Source organism: Phalangium opilio, unplaced genomic scaffold (assembly GCF_054372755.1).
Source record: "Phalangium opilio isolate 3A_F unplaced genomic scaffold, DU_Popi_V2 ptg000094l_1, whole genome shotgun sequence".
NCBI lineage: Eukaryota > Metazoa > Arthropoda > Arachnida > Opiliones > Phalangiidae > Phalangium > Phalangium opilio.
This window is the reverse complement of record NW_028324199.1, coordinates 7,093,267-7,112,547: the sequence shown is the minus strand read 5'-3', so window position 1 is coordinate 7,112,547 and position 19,281 is coordinate 7,093,267. Positions and strand designations below refer to the sequence as shown.

At 35.1% G+C, this 19,281-nt stretch overlaps 1 protein-coding gene across 1 annotated transcript; it reads left to right on the top strand.

Annotated features, from left to right (window-relative positions):
• Nucleotides 1-12,234: 12,234 nt before the first annotated feature.
• Nucleotides 12,235-14,343, top strand: LOC149640129 (uncharacterized). The gene is made up of 2 exons (XM_089850793.1): nucleotides 12,235-12,607; nucleotides 12,653-14,343. The coding sequence occupies exon 2, from the start codon at nucleotides 13,984-13,986 to the stop codon at nucleotides 14,341-14,343; it is 360 nt and encodes a 119-aa protein (XP_089706919.1). The 5' UTR covers nucleotides 12,235-12,607; nucleotides 12,653-13,983.
• The last annotated feature ends 4,938 nt before the right edge of the window (nucleotides 14,344-19,281 follow it).

Here is a 19,281-nt window from a genome sequence, read left to right as displayed (position 1 = left end):
TTTCAATACTTCGTCTCTCTGTAAGTGTTGAAGCGATTGAGCCTTTGAAACAAGATACCCTAGAATTAAACTAGAATTGAACTTGTTTCGTGTCCTCTTACAAGAGGTGTTAACGGTTCAGAGTGAGCCGAAAGTTAAATACACACTTAAGTGATAGATATTAAGTCCTCATTAGACTTATGAGAATACACAGGGAAATGTTAAACGATTAATCCTTTACAAATGGTCTTCGCGATATCCCGCCAAATCGAGCTACGTATTTCCGCTTTTCTTATTGGCTGGTGGACCCATGCACGAAGTAATACTGAAAAACCAATGGCAGCCCATTACTGCCCCCATTACTAAGCGACAAAACAACCAATGTAAAGCTTACAGCTCCAAAATGGAGGGGGTTATGAATATTTGGAGTCAAATCCCGGAAAACGCTAGCGCCATTTAGACAAAATAAGACGTTAGCTGCTTCCCTCGTTAGAACGTTGATTTCCCCACTATCCGGTTTGCTACTATCTGCCGTTAGAAGGCGAATCAACAAGTATTTTTCACTTTCTCCATCTGCCATCCGTCCTTCAGTATTAGTTCGTCCATAGTGGACCTGTGTTTGGAAAGTAAATTCGTCTCGACTCGGAGAGGTTTATTTTGGTTTCCCAACTTGTTTTTGTATTCTATGAGAGCGGTAGCTCTCTTAGATAAGACTTCATACTGACTTTAATGTATAAGGATGGGTTTTTGATTGGATATAACTTTTTTTGTATTGTATTAACTGCTTTGAACAAATTCCACAGAAATACAATTCGAACCCTGAATATATGGTTAAAATTTCAAAAAGATTCATGTAATAGTTTATTTTATAAAAAATGAAGTTGCCATGGGTGGTTTTCATTTCCATAAAAATAATCAGTAATTTTGACGAAAACCTCGAAATTTTCCCATAGAAATAACATGGGAAAATTAATTTACAGATAACCATTTTGTGGTAGCCGTAATGCAATAACTATTCGTTTGTTTGACTTGAAAACGGTATTAAGCGAAAGCCTGGTATTTAGATTTTCCGCTTTCCAATTTTCCTTAATTCAATTTAAGTTTAAGTATGTTTGATTTCATATTTTCAAAAAAGGACCCCACACATATATATTAAGTTAAAAAGATAACCTACGACCGGTAATTAAGCTAGATTACCTACGACTGGAAATTAAGCTAGATTACCGACGACTGGTAATTAAGCTAGATTAGCGACGACTGGTAATTAAGCTAGATTACCGACGACTGGTAATTAAGCTAGATTAGCGACGACTGGTAATTAAGCTAGATTAGCGACGACTGGTAACTAAGCTAGATTAGCGACGACTGGTAACTAAGCTAGATTAGCGACGACTGGTAACTAAGCTAGATTAGCGACGACTGGTAACTAAGCTAGATTAGCGACGACTGGTAACTAAGCTAGATTAGCGACGACTGGTAACTAAGCTAGATTAGCGACGACTGGTAACTAAGCTAGATTAGCGACGACTGGTAACTAAGCTAGATTAGCGACGACTGGTAACTAAGCTAGATTAGCGACGACTGGTAATTAAGCTAGATTAGCGACGACTGGTAATTAAGCTAGATTAGCGACGACTGGTAACTAAGCTAGATTAGCGACGACTGGTAACTAAGCTAGATTAGCGACGACTGGTAACTAAGCTAGATTAGCGACGACTGGTAACTAAGCTAGATCAGCGACGACTGGTAACTAAGCTAGATCAGCGACGACTGGTAATTAAGCTAGATTAGCGACGACTGGTAATTAAGCTAGATCAGCGACGACTGGAAACTAAGCTAGATCAGCGACGACTGGAAACTAAGCTAGATCAGCGACAACTAGTAAAAAAGCTAGCTTAGCGACGACTGGTAATAATGCTAGATTACCTACGAATGGTAATTAAACTAGATTAGCGACGACTGGTAACTAAGCTAGATCAGCGACGACTGGTAATTAAGCTAGATTAGCGACGACTGGTAATTAAGATAGATTAGCGACGACTGATAATTAAGCTAGATTAGCGACGACTGATAATTAAGCTAGATTAGCGACGACTGGTAATTAAGCTAGATTAGCGACGACTGGTAATTAAGCTAGATTAGCGACGACGGGTAACTAAGCTAGATCAGCGACGACTGGTAATTAAGCTAGATTAGCGACGACTGGTAATTAAGCTAGATTAGCGACGACTGGAAACTAAGCTAGATCAGCGACGACTGGAAACTAAGCTAGATCAGCGACGACTGGTAATAAAGCTAGATTAGCGACGACTGGTAACTAAGCTAGATTAGCGACGACTGGTAACTAAGCTAGATTAGCGACGACTGGTAACTAAGCTAGATTAGCGACGACTGGTAACTAAGCTAGATTAGCGACGACTGGTAATTAAGCTAGATTAGCGACGACTGGTAATTAAGCTAGATTAGCGACGACTGGTAACTAAGCTAGATTAGCGACGACTGGTAACTAAGCTAGATTAGCGACGACTGGTAACTAAGCTAGATCAGCGACGACTGGTAACTAAGCTAGATCAGCGACGACTGGTAATTAAGCTAGATTAGCGACGACTGGTAATTAAGCTAGATCAGCGACGACTGGAATCTAAGCTAGATCAGCGACGACTGGAAACTAAGCTAGATCAGCGACGACTGGTAATTAAGCTAGATTAGCGACGACTAGTAAAAAAGCTAGCTTAGCGACGACTGGTAATAATGCTAGATTACCTACGAATGGTAATTAAACTAGATTAGCGACGACTGGTAACTAAGATAGATCAGCGACGACTGGTAATTAAGCTAGATTAGCGACGACTGGTAATTAAGATAGATTAGCGACGACTGGTAATTAAGATAGATTAGCGACGACTGATAATTAAGCTAGATTAGCGACGACTGGTAATTAAGCTAGATTAGCGACGACGGGTAACTAAGCTAGATCAGCGACGACTGGTAATTAAGCTAGATTAGCGACGACTGGTAATTAAGCTAGATTAGCGACGACTGGTAATTAAGCTAGATTAGCGACGACTGGTAATTAAGCTAGACTAGCGACGACGGGTAACTAAGCTAGATCAGCGACGACTGGTAATTAAGCTAGATTAGCGACGACTGGTAATTAAGCTAGATTAGCGACGACTGGTAATTAAGCTAGATTACCGACGACTGGTAATTAAGCTAGATTAGCGACGACTGGAAACTAAGCTAGATCAGCGACGACTGGAAACTAAGCTAGATCAGCGACGACTGGTAATAAAGCTAGATTAGTGACGACTGGTAATTAAGATAGATTAGCGACGACTGGTAATTAAGCTAAATTAGCGACGACGGGTAATTAAACTAGATCAGCGACGACTGGTAATTAAGCTAAATTAGCGACGACGGGTAACTAATCTAGATCAGCGACGACTGGTAATTAAGCTAGATTAGAGACGACTGGTAATTAAGCTAGATTAGCGACGACTGGTAACTAAGCTAGATTACCTACGACTGGTAATTAAGCTAGATTACCGACGACTGGTAATAAAGCTAGATTAGCGACGACTGGTAATTAAGCTAGATTAGCGACGACTGGTAATTAAACTAGATCAGCGACGACTGGTAATTAAACTAGATCAGCGACGACAGGTAATTAAACTAGATCAGCGACGACTGGTAATTAAATTAGATTAACGACGACTGGTAATTAAACTAGATCAGCGACGACTGGTAATTAAACTAGATCAGCGACGACTGGTTATTAAGTTAGATTAACGACGACTGGTAATTAAGCCAGATTAGCGACGACTGGTAATAAAGCTAGATCACCTACGATTGGTAATTAAGCTATATTAGAGACGGATTGTAATAAATCTAGAAAAGCGACGACTGGTAATAAATCTAGAAAAGCGACGACTGGTAATAAAGCTAGATTACCGACGCCTGGTAATTAAGCTAGATTACCGACGACTGGTAATTAAGCTAGATTACCGACGACTGGTAATTAAGCTAGATTACCGACGACTGGTAATTAAGCTAGATTACCGACGACTGGTAACTAAGCTAGATTAGCGACGACTGGTAACTAAGCTAGATTAGCGACGACTGGTAACTAAGCTAGATTAGCGACGACTGGTAACTAAGCTAGATTAGCGACGACTGGTAACTAAGCTAGATTAGCGACGACTGGTAACTAAGCTAGATTAGCGACGACTGGTAACTAAGCTAGATTAGCGACGACTGGAAACTAAGCTAGATCAGCGACGACTGGAAACTAAGCTAGATCAGCGACGACTGGTAATTAAGCTAGATTAGCGACGACTAGTAAAAAAGCTAGCTTAGCGACGACTGGTAATAATGCTAGATTACCTACGAATGGTAATTAAACTAGATTAGCGACGACTGGTAACTAAGCTAACTAACTAATTTATCGAGTGTGAAAAATGAAATTGAAATACTTGATCGAACCATATAGGCTTTGACACTAATTTAAGACCTAATAATTTATACACAAATGTCCCCAGATATAAGGTTGGAAGAGGGTTTAGGTCCCCACTTGTAAACCTGAAATTAGCTCAAAACTTAAGTGTTAAGCTAGAAATAGGACTGGTTACTTAAATTTCATTCTGATAATCAATATTTTAACTATAAAATTATAATATACATGAAATTTGAAAATGTGTGTTTAAAAGACCCCACTTGTCTGTTGAAATGACGGTTAGGGTCCCCACTTGTAAATTTATCGAGTGTGAAAAATGAAATTGAAATACTTGATTGAACCATATAGGCTTTGACACTAATTTAAGACCTAATAGTTTATACACAAATGTCCCCAGATATGAGGTTGGAAGAGGGTTTAGGTCCCCACTTGTAAACCTGAAATTAGCTCAAAACTTAAGTGTTAAGCCTTAAAAAGGTCCGATTACCTAAATTTCATTATAATAATCAATATTTAAACTATAAAATTAAAATATACATGAAATTAGAAAATGTGTGTTTAAAAGACCCCACTTGTCTGTTGAAATGACTGTGAAGGTCCCCACTTGTAAATTTATCGAGTGTGAAAAATGAAATTGAAATACTTGATTGAACCATATAGGCTTTGACACTAATTCAAAATCTAATAATTTATACACAAATGTCCCCAGATATAAGAGTGGAAGACTGTTTAGGTCCCCACTTGTAAACCCGAAATCAGCTCAAAACTTAAGTGTTAAGCCTTTAAAAGGTCCGATTACCTAAATTTCATTATAATAATCAATATTTAAACTATAAAATTAAAATATACATGAAATTAGAAAATGTGTGTTTAAAAGACCCCACTTGTCTGTTGAAATGACGGTGAAGGTCCCCACTTGTAAATTTATCGAGTGTGAAAAATGAAATTGTAATACTTGATTGAACCATAGAGGCTTTGACACTAATTTAAAACCTAATAATTTATACACAAATGTCCCCAGATATAAGGTTGGAAGACGGTTTAGGTCCCCACTTGTAAACCTGTAATTAGCTCAAAACTTAAGTGTTAAGCTAGAAATAGGACTGATTACTTAAATTTCATTCTGATATTCAATATTTTAACTATAAAATTATAATATACATGAAATTTGAAAATGTGTGTTTAAAAGACCCCACTTGTCTGTTGAAATGACGGTGAAGGTCCCCACTTGTAAATTTATCGAGTGTGAAAAATGAAATTGAAATACTTGATCGAACCATATAGGCTTTGACACTAATTTAAGACCTAATAATTTATACACAAATGTCCCCAGATATAAGGTTGGAAGAGGGTTTAGGTCCCCACTTGTAAACCTGAAATTAGCTCAAAACTTAAGAGTTAAGCTAGAAATAGGACTGATTACTTAAATTTCATTCTGATAATCAATATTTTAACTATAAAATTATAATATACATGAAATTTGAAAATGTGTGTTTAAAATACCCCACTTGTCTGTTGAAATGACGGTTAGGGTCCCCACTTGTAAATTTATCGAGTGTGAAAAATGAAATTGAAATACTTGATTGAACCATATAGGCTTTGACACTAATTTAAGACCTAATAATTTATACACAAATGTCCCCAGATATGAGGTTGGAAGAGGGTTTAGGTCCCCACTTGTAAACCTGAAATTAGCTCAAAACTTAAGTGTTAAGCTAGAAATAGGACTGGTTACTTAAATTTCATTCTGATAATCAATATTTTAACTATAAAGTTATAATATACATGAAATTTGAAAATGTGTGTTTAAAAGACCCCACTTGTCTGTTGAAATGACGGTGAAGGTCCCCACTTGTAAATTTATCGAGTGTGAAAAATGAAATTGAAATACTTGATTGAACCATATAGGCTTTGACACTAATTTAAGACCTAATAATTTATACACAAATGTCCCCAGATATGATGTTGGAAGAGGGCTTAGGTCCCCACTTGTAAACCTGAAATCAGCTCAAAACTTAAGTGTTAAGCCTTTAAAAGGTCCGATTACCTAAATTTCATTATAATAATCAATATTTAAACTATAAAATTAAAATATACATGGAATTAGAAAATGTGTGTTTAAAAGACCCCACTTGTCAGTTGAAATGACAGTGAAGGTCCCCACTTGTAAATTTATCGAGTGTGAAAAATGAAATTGAAATACTTTATGGAACCATATAGGCTTTGACACTAATTCAAAATCTAATAATTTATACACAAATATCCCCAGATAAAAGGTTGGAAGACTGTTTAGGTCCCCACTTGTAAACCTGAAATTAGCTCAAAACTTAAGTGTTAAGCCTTTAAAAGGTCCGATTACCTAAATTTCATTATAATAATCAATATTTTAACTATAAAATTAAAATATACATGAAATTAGAAAATGTGTGTTTAAAAGACCCCACTTGTCTGTTGAAATGACAGTGAAGGTCCCCACTTGTAAATTTATCGAGTGTGAAAAATGAAATTGAAATACCTGATGGAACCATATAGGCTTCGACACTAATTCAAAATCTAATAATTTATACACAAATATCCCCAGATAAAAGGTTGGAAGACGGTTTAGGTCCCCACTTGTAAACCTGAAATTAGCTCAAAACTTAAGTGTTAAGCTAGAAATAGGACTGATTACTTAAATTTCATTCTGATAATCAATATTTTAACTATAAAATTATAATATACATGAAATTTCAAAATGTGTGTTTAAAAGACCCCACTTGTCTGTTGAAATGACAGTGAAGGTCCCCACTTGTAAATTTATCGATTGTGAAAAATGACAGTGAAGGCCCCACTTGTAAGTTTTTCGAGTGTTAAAAAATACTAAAGAAAATTTTCCATTTATTCTATTAGTTGACTATCACAACTTTCCTGAAGCACCGAAATATCAAGGTAATTACGTGAGAAATGTAAATCAGAAAATGATGAATCGTTGGTTACGTTAATTTCAAAAATATATTGATGATTTCAAACCCGAGAATTCTTGAGATTTCGCTCAAACTGAGTATAGTTGCTACGTTAATTTCAAAAATATATTGATGTTTTCAAACCCGAGAATTCTTGAGATTTCGCTCAAACTCTGAGTATAGTTGCTAAACATAGATTTTACTCGGGGGAAAGAGATACAAGAAATCCGAGCTGTGCTAATTAATTAGTTAGCTATTAAAAATCTAATTAATTGGCATTTTTCACTAATTGAAAATGGTAATTGAATTTTAATTACTTTACAGCTAATTGAGAATTAATTATAATAAATAAGTGTGCATCGGAAAGGCATTTATCTATTTTAAAATTAATTAGATTTAGTTTTGGCACATTAGCCAATTGGATTTTCAATTAATCTCTTTCGCCGATTTGTAGTAAAAAATCATCTAAACGGGAGAGAATGCGTCCCACTACCAGTAGTGAGTGGGGAACAAAATTGTTAACCCACCCACTGTTTCCTCTCTCTCTCTCTGTTTCACAGTGAAAAGTATGACTCGTAACTCCCGTATTCCGATCATGATTTTTCCCTCTTGAATTAATAGCAGTGCTTATGGATTTAAAACTCCGGAGTCCGTTTTAGGAACAGTGGCAAGAAAAATGATGAAATGAAACTAAATTTAGCATGATGGAAGTTTCGAGGCTTTTCTCATTTCTCGAGAATAATACATGTTAGGCTTTCATACCCCTTTATCGAAAACAATAAATGCATAACCAAAGACGGAGTAGGAAGTCCATGGGCACTTTCATGGTGTTATTTTTTACTTACGGTTAATTTTTTGACCTTAATTATACAGGTAATTAATTAGAAATTTGTAATTGAAATTAATTAGTTGAAAAATAAATGACTAATTTCTTATTGAATTTAATTAGTTTATATGTCAATTTACTAATTGGCAAATTAATTAGTTTAAAACATTTTTCTAACTGCTAATTGTAATTATTTAGTTGCCAGCTTAATAGCATAGCTAGGCAAGAAATTAACATATTAGAAGTATTCGGATTTTTTTGTGATTTTGAAAGATGCAAACAGTTTTCACAAGAGCGATTGCGCTGAAATTTTCCTACTATTGAAGCGTTTTGTTATTACAGCCCAATAAAAGAAACCTCTATTAATTTTGTGATGCTAGAACAGATCAAATTAAGACTACAGAATTTAAAGAAGCGAAATACGAATGATATTGCCAAGAAATTCGGAAATTGGTTCGGCATTGTATTTTAATAACGTTTTGTTACTTATTTATAACAAATTTCTTTATAACGGTGTTTTCATTCCTAAATTTATCGATATTTCAAAATAAAAAATGGCTTGAAAAGAAAATAATTTTAACCACTTAATATTTTGCTTTAAAATTGACTAAGTTCCTTTAATTAACCTCCCTTGTAATTTGAACAATATTTAAATTACACTCTCTAATTCGATTGAAACAAAGTGTTTCTACCCTTTGTGTCTATTCATTTAGAACTGTACTTCTAGACCTTCCAGAGTGAAAATATAATAGAAGACAAAGGTAGGATCCTCAATTATTCATAATAGATAAATCGCGCCAGCATTTATTACAATAATTTTAAATCTTACGACTCATACCGTTCAAAGCTCTCTGTTTGAACTTTCCATCTCTAGGCACTGAGTGGCGATTGAGTCTCGAGTAATTAATTATGGCTTGTAAAACTATTTAAACGATTGAATTTGCCTAATTTATTATGAATACGAATTAGTACTTACTAGTATTTTCAATCCACCATGAGGTCATAAGGTATGTTCCATAAGTTTGTCACTGGTAACTGAGAGTTTGTCTTGAAGTGACGCTGGCAAAACGTCATAGATTCTGTAAAACGCTTAACAAAGACTAAATAGGAAGATGGACTGAAAAACCGAGTGCACTCAATTCTCGCGTCGTTCGCGATAGCTCTAAGTAAGTCTCTAGCATAAGTTTCATACTTATGGAACATATCTTCTTAACTTATGATCCACCTTATTCCCTATCGCCAGAACATAGTCTTATCTCGGGATTCGTGGAGGAGAGGAACGGGAAGAAATTCATCTGTCGGCTGCAACTGTAGCATACGACAGACGAATTTCTTGATTTTCTTCCCGTTAATCCTCTCTACGAATCCCGAGATAGCCCCAACTTCCGACGATAGGGAATAAGGTGGATTAGGTGGCATCCTTATGGTTTTCTCATTTGAGAATGATTCGCGATCCTAAAGTAATAAATCTAACCTTGATATCTCACAAATGTCTGCGGTAATTCAAATTAAGCTTGGAACCAGTTTTCATTTAAACGACCCTTTATTTAATCAGGATTATGTTAAATTTGTGTAATTAGTCCAAAATGAACATATTGCGAGGGAATTGCAAAATACATGGGAACAGACTAGAAGCCTTCCAGAAGCTATATTAAACCCATAATTCTTCCAATTAGTTGCAACAATTAATTCTTCTTTTCAACAGAGAGACACTTTGCTTGTACGCGACTCTAAAATCATATAACACAAGCCTGCAGTGTACCACGTGACCACGTCCACGTGTTTAATTATTCGTAAACCTTCGGTTGAGAAACCCAAAACGTACCAAAGAGAACCGAAGAGGAAATTTGCTTGTCCACTTTTAAAAATAAATTAAGCCCAAGTCCCAAAGGCCCCACGTAAAGTGATGCTATCTGTCTCTGTTATCGGAACTATTTTATCCCTTTCATGAATTATCATTATATATAAATCCGCCTACAATTCATCACGTAGATTTTCTCGTCAGAAGTAAATGAACTTAAAGCTACGACTCTATGTTAAATTTTATTTTCAACAAGCCGATAATATAATTTTAAACATATTTATTCTTATCAAACAGAATTAGAAACTCTCCCAGATAATAATAAATATATTTGAACCATAAGATTTCTGGAAATTAGAGCCGAAATTCAAAAATAAAGTTTTCGCACCACGGTAATCTACTTCTGTCTCCTTTTTTCCCAGTCTTTGAACACCCCTCCTACGCCAAACCCGATTTCCTGGTTTCCTTCATGTACATGTAAAGAACCTACAGTAGTTGGCACTTGGCAGAACAAAAATGAAGGTGCATAATTCTCCCCTACATACTCTGCACTGTCATAATGGATGACAACCAGACAAGACTCTCTCCTCTCGTTTTGTTGGGAAATCATAAACGCGTGAGAAAAATTGTTTTCCCGCTATAGGATAGTCGACTCCGAGGGGTCGGCCATTCACGGAATCCAACTTAAGAAATCAGAAAACAATAACAATACACAAATCCGGCAACAATTCAAACTTATTTCGCTGATTTCGAAATCTCACAAGAAAACCGATATCAGTAAGGAAATAACTAAATCACAAAATCGGTAACGAAATAACAGAATGAAAAAATTAGTAAATGAATCACAAAATCAGTAAAGAATTCGCGAAGTCCATTACAAAATTCACGAAATCCAAGAAAAAGTCTCAGAATCCATGGAAATCACAGTAAATATCTCAAAATCCGTGGAAATCACGGGGAAAATCTGACGAAATCCGTGCGATTTTATCGAATCTTGAAATTAATCAAATCCGACTAAATCAAACGATACCCGAAGAAACCAAATTGTATTTCAAAATCCCGTACATTTTATCCAAAACGTCCGACCCCTCGCTCTACTCCTCCGACGGCAGCTGATGCGATATATACACTGTTCGAGCTTCGGTTGTCAGTACGCTTAATGCTAGGTCTCTATCTGAGGTAGGTTTTTGCGTACTGCCAACAGAAGAAAGCAATACTGATATTTAGGATTTTGAAACGCGATATTCTGTATAGATAGTTTTCACACATGGAGGATTCATACCATTTACGCAAGGAAGACGGGCTATCTGGAGGACAAAAGCAGACGGGTTTTGTCCGCCAGATGGCCCGCTCTTCCTGTGTAAATGGTATGAATTCTCCATGTGTGAAAACTATCTATACTGAAAAAAATATTTGTTCGTAGTTACATAGGGACCTAGTTTGGCTTGTGCTGATAACCAATGCTGGATCAGAGTATATATCGAATAATCATAATATGTTGCCATCGAACGGTTTAAAAATTTATTTACAAAAATCCTTCCTCGTCATTCAAATCAATAAAACCACAGGAACATATGAATCTAATCTATCAAACAACAAAATACATCCTCCTCTCGCAAAGACTAAATAACTCATACTCTTACACAAAAAACATAAAAATACAAGTCGGGAAAGCCAAAATATTACCTCTCCGAGTGGAGATGACTATCACTACCCTTTAAACAACCTAAATATATGCATCTATCGCTTTTTTTAATTCTTTGCAAGTGCAGGAATTCAATTTTAAAATAGTCAATTGTTCAAGCCTTTTCAATATCTCTCAATTGCTGTGGAAACTCTACTCTCTCGCTATACCTCAACCGCATTCTTAGTCTACCAGTATGATTTGTAACATTTGTCCATATCAAAGCTGAATCATACCTCGCCACACAAAAAGCAAATGTCCCCAAAACATGGAAGCCACAACCCAATCACACATAAGCTAGGCTCCCACTTAATCAAAATAATTATTAAACAGTTAAATACTCACAAAGATTGGCAAAATCAATCTCCTTCAGTGATACGTAGCGCTTAAATATATTATTTTCCGAACAAAATTAATCGAGCAAATTTAACGCTTAACTTCTTCTCTTGAAATTCTATCAAAGAGTGATTCAACTGTTTAAAAAAGGTTTTTTTTCGCAAATAGGGCGCTATCATATCAACCGCAATTACGTCATATTTAAAAAATATACATTGCCAACACTTTTTTAGACACAATAGTGGACGTTTTAGCCTCATTTAAAACATGTAAAACAATATCTCATCTACAAATAGCTTACACATGTCTTTTTTACCAATACCTAGCCGTTTGGATTTTTCTAAAGCAATGTTCTATATTCTTCATTTTTGAAAATATATTTTTAAGCGTTTATAATGATTACTCTCTACACCTACACTAATCTTACACAAACACAAGGAGTAGAAATCCACTAGTGGAAGCGGTGTTTTTATTGAAAATATATATTTTTAAGGGTTTATTATGATTACGCTCTACAGCTACACTAATCTTACACAAACAAGGAGTACTATAAACCCACTACTGGAAGCGGTATTTTTATTCAAACGTAAAACAATTTCGCTTAAGTTTATCATGTCTCTATCACTCCTAGGTAACTGTATGCAGAGGATTTTACGGCATTGTAACTCAAATTCATCTGATTATGTTTTAACAAGGTTAAATCTAACTGGGAGTAAGATGAAAGGAGTAGAAGCTTATCTGTCTTAGGAAATATGAAATTTTAATTCTCAGTTCGTTAAATCATAAGTTTATAACGAAAAAACGCGGAAGGGGAAACCGAGCAGACAAAAGCGATTTTTGGGGGTAGAAGGCTAGGAGCGCCATCTGTCGTCCGTGCCAAAGTTGAACTTCCTCTCGAAACGCAATGAGAAAGTGCATAAAATAATGCCATCAGCTATTTAACTGCGTCGATATATTTAACGACTTGACCCATGACATGCCCTTAACACTGGCTTCTATGAATCCTATTTATTCTTGGATGCTAGGAAACTTGGTAGACGTAACAGTCTGTACCAAGTACCCAAGCATCCTTCTATAAACGCCTGGCAACATTGTGGTACGCATGGTACAACTAAAATATGGGATGTGTATTTATCTTTCGACTCACTCAATCGCTTCAACACTTACAGAGATACGAAGTATTGAAATCCATATTATGTAGTGAAATTAAAGGTTGCGTTTACGCTATATATAAATGTAGTAAAGCTGAATTAAAAAGTAAACACCAAATTTGAAATGTTAATATAAAAGATGTTCTTGGAATATTGAGATGAAACAGAGCTTTATAGCTACACAACTACTAAAAGAATCGTAATGCCGAAAAATATTAAAAATATTTCCATTTAATATTCTGCAAAAAGGAAATGTTATCGTTTTGTAAGAGATCTTATCATCCTACTCGCTTTATATTAACTTTGATATGCGTGTTTCGATTCAGATGTAATCTTCATTACTCGTTCTATATAAACTCTCACTTGTGTCACTTCAAAGAAATAAGTTTATCTTAAATAATTAATTAAATATAAATGATATTAATTATTTTAATCGCCAGTAAATAACTTTAAAAATAGTTAAATCGTTTTAAATAAAGTTGATCCTATTATCTTTCGAAACTTTGCTAATATTGACGTTTAAAGTGAAGGGTACCCTTCTTGCCCGCTTTCTTCAAATTTTGGGGTATATATACGATCCGTTTCCATTATAATAATAGATAAAAACGCATTCGCGTGAACCTTTGGTGGAAGCCCTGCCATTGGGAGGCTAGACGTTTCTCGTAACCCTAGCTGATCGCCGCGTATATCTTAAAACCAAATAATAGATAAAAACGCATTCGCGTGAACCGATGGTGGAAGCCCTGCCATTGGGAGGCTAGACGTTTCTCGTAACCCTAGCCGCTCGCCGCGTATATCTTGAAACCAAACGATGACGAAGGAAGAGAAGCCAGAATGGACTGACTGGCGTCCATGTGGAATGGACAAAGACCTGAAGATGGTGGTGCATAGAAGCTGGTGTCAATGTGGAATTGACGAAGAACAGAAGATAGTGGTGCATAGAAGCTGGTGTCAATGTGGAATTGACGAAGAACAGAAGATGGTAGTGCATAGAAGCTGGTGTCAATGTGGAATTGACGAAGAACAGAAGATGGTGGTGCATAAAAGCTGGAGTCAAAGTGAAATTGACGAAGAACAGAAGTTGGTGGTGCTTGGAAGCAAGCACGTACAGACTAGTGTCCATGTGGGATGGACAAAGACTAGCAGATTGTGGTCCTTAGAAGCCAGTTAGTAAAGACTGGTGTTGGTAGATGAATGACCAAATTTCCGTGAACCGCGAACGCGTTCCGGAAATCGGGTATTTGTTTGCTCCGATTTGTAAACTGCGAACACGGTCACGTGGGGTCTGACAGACAGACAGACAGACAGACAGACAGACACACAGACAGACAGACACGGCCGGTGTAATACCTCTCCGTGACATACGTCACTCGGAGAGGTAAAAAATATTAAGAATGGTGAAAATGGAGATTAAAGAAAAAGTTAGGCATTGACTTAAGACGAACCTCAACTTAAACTCCATAAATTAAAACTTAAAAATTATATAAAACCCATGGTTTACTCGTTCAGCACACGCAAAGTGAATTTGTTTACATTAGGGTTCGGTGCTAATAGGTCGCGGGAATCTCAGAGCAGGATTCTAGCTATGTCAATATCAGGTTAATGTCAATATTCATTATGCATGACGTCACGAGTGTCGACTTCTACACCTGCCCCCATTAATTGACGCAGAAAGACCCAGAACACGGCTGTTTAAGATTCCAAGCAGATGAAATCTATGAGTTCCTCCCAATATATTTGGGGAGAATTCTTAACAAACGCTTAGATTTTGAATTTTTGACAAACCCTATACGATTGTTTTAGGTATTTCAACAGACAAGTGGGGTCTATTAAACACAATTTATCTAATTTCATGTATATTATAATTTCATAGTTAAAATATTGATTATCAGAATGAAATTTAAGTAATCAGTCCTATTTCTAGCTTAACACTTAAGTTTTGAGCTAATTTCAGGTTTACAAGTGGGGACCTAAACCGTCTTCCAACCTTATATCTGGGGACATTTGTGTATAAATTATTAGATTTTGAATTAGTGTCAAAGCCTATATGGTTCCATCAGGTATTTCAATTTCATTTTTCACACTCTAAAAATTTACAAGTGGGGACCTTCACTGTCATTTTAACTGACGAGTGGGGTCTTTCAAACACACATTTTCAAATTTCAAGTATATTATAATTTTATAGTTAAAATATTGATTATCAGAATGAAATTTAAGTAATCAGTCCTATTTCTATCTTAACACTTAAGTTTTGAGCTAATTTCAGGTTTACAAGTGGGGACCTAAACCGTCATCCTACCTTATATCTGGGGACATTTGTGTATAAACTATTAGATTTTGAATTAGTGTCAAAGCCTATATGGTTCCATCAAGTATTTCAATTTCATTTTTCACACTCGATAAATTTACAAGTGGGGACCTTCACTGTCATTTTAACAGACAAGTGGGGTCTTTTAAACACACATTTTTAAATTTCATGTATATATAATTTTATAGTTAAAATATTGATTATTTTAATGAAATTTTGGTAATCAGTCCTAGTTCTAGCTTAACACTTAAGTTTTGAGCTAATTTCCGGTTTACAAGTGGGGACCTAAACCGTCTTCCAACCTTATATCTGGGGACATTTGTGTATAAACTATTAGATTTTGAATTAGTGTCAAAGCCTATATGGTTCCATCAAGTATTTCAATTTCATTTTTCACACTCGATAAATTTACAAGTGGGGACCTTCACAGTCATTTCAACTGACGAGTGGGGTCTTTCAAACACACATTTTCAAATTTCAAGTATATTATAATTTTATAGTTAAAATATTGATTATCAGAATGAAATTTAAGTAATCAGTCCTATTTCTATCTTAACACTTAAGTTTTGAGCTAATTTCAGGTTTACAAGTGGGGACCTAAACCGTCATCCTACCTTATATCTGGGGACATTTGTGTATAAATTATTAGATTTTGAATTAGTGTCAAAGCCTATATGGTTCCATCAAGCATTTCAATTTCATTTTTTACACTAAATAAATTTACAAGTGGGGATCTTTACTGTCATTTCAACAGACAAGTGGGGTCTTTTAAACACACGTTTTCAAATTTCATGTATATTATAATTTTATAGTTAAAATATTGATTATCAGAATGAAATTTAAGTAATCAGTCCTATTTCTAGCTTAACACTTAAGTTTTGAGCTAATTTCAGGTTTACAAGTGGGGACCTAAACCGTCTTCCTTCCTTATATCTGGGGACATTTGTGTATAAGCTGTTAGATTTTGAATTAGTGTCGAAGCCTATATAGTTCCATCAAGTATTTCAATTTCATTTTTCACACTCGATAAATTTACAAGTGGGGACCTTCACTGTCATTTCAACTGACAAGTGGGGTCTTTTAAACACACATTTTCAAATTTCATGTATATATAATTTTATAGTTAAAATATTGATTATTTTAATGAAATTTTGGTAATCAGTCCTATTTCTAGCTTAACACTTAAGTTTTGAGCTAATTTCAGGTTTACAAGTGGGGACCTAAACCGTCTTCCTACCTTATATCTGGGGACATTTGTGTATAAATTTTTAGATTTTGAATTAGTGTCAAAGCCTATATGGTTACATCAAGTATTTCAAGATAATTTTTCACACTTGATAAATTTACAAGTGGGGACCTTGGCTGTCATTTCAACAGACAAGTGGGGTCTTTTATACACACATTTTCTAATTACATGTATATTACACTTTTGTAATTAAAATATAGATTATTATGATGAAATTTTAGAAATAGGATCTTTACGGTTCCTTCAAATATTTGAAGATATTTTTTTAAACTCGAAAATTTTACAAGTGGGGACCTTCGCTGTCATTTCAACGGACAAGTGGGGTCGTTAAAATACATGTTTTCAAAATTCATTTTAATTCACTTTTTTTAATTAAAATATTGATAATTATGATGAAATTTACATTATATGTAACGTTAGACCCATTTTAAAATGTGGGGATTTTGGCCATCTTTTTAATGTACATCTGGGGACATACAGTTTTTTAAATCGAGTTAATATTTAAACGAAGTTACTTTAATGACGCCTAAAGAATTAGGAAAAGTAGTTTTCGTACGTCAAGTGTAATTAAATTTTGAAAAAATCACCGTTCGGTCTGTGAGATACAAGATTTTATATTGTTATCGCTGAATAATGTATATTTTGTATTTCTAAAGTAGCGACATCTATCTGTGCTTATTGTAATGAAAACCCATTTTTGAGCCCCCACATGTACGCCGAAGAGACCATATGGTCCTCGTTTCGTACAACTGGGTACCCGGGTGTGTGAAAACCTCTGGCGACATCTCTCGGATATGTGTTAATTTCCATGGTCCCCACTTGTAATGTGAAAAGATCAAGTACCTTACAAGTGGGGACTTTTTTAAAAAAATTAATTTGGGCTCTAATTAGTCTAATTATATCATTTATCTAATTACTTACATGTGAGGACTTTAAAATGTCCCCACATGTAAGTCGGGTCCCCACTATGTGGGTGAAAAGATTGTCAGAATCCCCACTTGTCAATCGTATGCAGACGCAGACGAGACCGTATAAGAATGTGACACAACACATAATGACATAGAACAAAATCACCCTGACAAACAATTTCTAGTTAAAAACTTTATCAGAAACGTCAATGGAAGAATCAATTGAAAAAGAAAAGGAATCACTCGTATCTAAAATACTAACACTAGCTGGTGGTGTTAGAAGCTGTCAAAACTTGGGTGTAATAACAACTGTCACGAAACAAATAAGGGTGTCTAAATCACGTCTTGGTAATAGTAATTCATGTAAACCCAACGATGCGACTGATGAAATTCCAAATGTTAAAAAAAAACATCAAAGATGTTGTAAATATTCCACATAACAAATTAGCAGAAAAAAAGTTTTTTCTCTACAGCTTAAAAAGAAGAACCTGCAATATAAGGTATGAAAAAGCGAACATTTACGAAAAAGCAGCAAAAAAAGAGCATTTAGTAAATGAAGACACTCAAGAAATCTAAACCAGCAATCAGAACAGGCGTATTCAATCTTGGATAACCCTAAAGCATGGCCACAACTGAAAGCTAGTAAGCTTTCAAGAAAATCACAAACTATTAGAGTAATGGAAAAAGTTGTAGAATGTCTGACGTTAGTAGTTCAAAATAGGGATGTGGTTGACAGAGCGGTAAAAAAAATTTCCAAAATAGAAGAAAAGGATGTAGAAATGGTTCCTGAAAAGGTACATGACGTAATTATCAAGATTAACATAAAAGTTGAAGTCTCAAAATTTTCGTTTCACCTGACGCTTTTTTAGCCATTATGCAAATTAATCAATGTAAAAAGGCTAAATTGGAAATTTTTCTCATGCACTGAAGTGATGACACTCAAAAATATGGCAGAATGTCATCTTTTCAAGATGTGGTATCACTGGCAATGTGTTGGATATAGTGAAACCAACATAGATGATGACTATGTTTGTAGTGTCTGCGTTGGGTTGTAACTGGCGAAATTTAAATATCTGAACATTCCTTATAAATGTAATATTTTTTCTTTTCTAAGTTTTCCCTTAAAAAAAATTTTAATTTCAAAGCCTAATAAAGGTTTAAAAACAGTATATACCTTAATACGAAAACTTCTCCGCTTCAAAATTATTTCTCTGTTCAAAACAAGGAGTTAACTAAAGATTTATTTGTAAGCCTTGCCAGAAAAAAAGGATTTAATCCATTTTTAAATATAAAGCTATTAAAACCTAATACCCTGCTAACTTGAGAACATTATTTATTAATCCAATATGTCAAAATATTTAAAAAAAATCACTAACAAGTTCAAAACATATTTCAGTAATAAACTGTATTATTTTTTTAATTTTTTAAAAATTGGTTTTTTGTCTGTCTGTCAGATTCATGGCACGTGTCGTAGCCCTCGTAGGGGCAACCATCCGATCGGCGCGCGTGCGACGGCGTATCGGTATCATTCTCTATTCCCCCTATTAAAAAAGCGCACATTTAGCCATTCGTGCAAGTACAAGCTTCCTTGACCTAGCAGTAGAAAACCTACTACATTGGAAAGTGACAGACCATGTTAAAGGCTTA

Coding starts and splice junctions, on each gene's coding strand:
- LOC149640129 (XM_089850793.1), top strand. CDS start 13,984: ATGACGAAGGAAGAGAAGCCAGAATGGACTGACTGGCGTCCATGTGGA.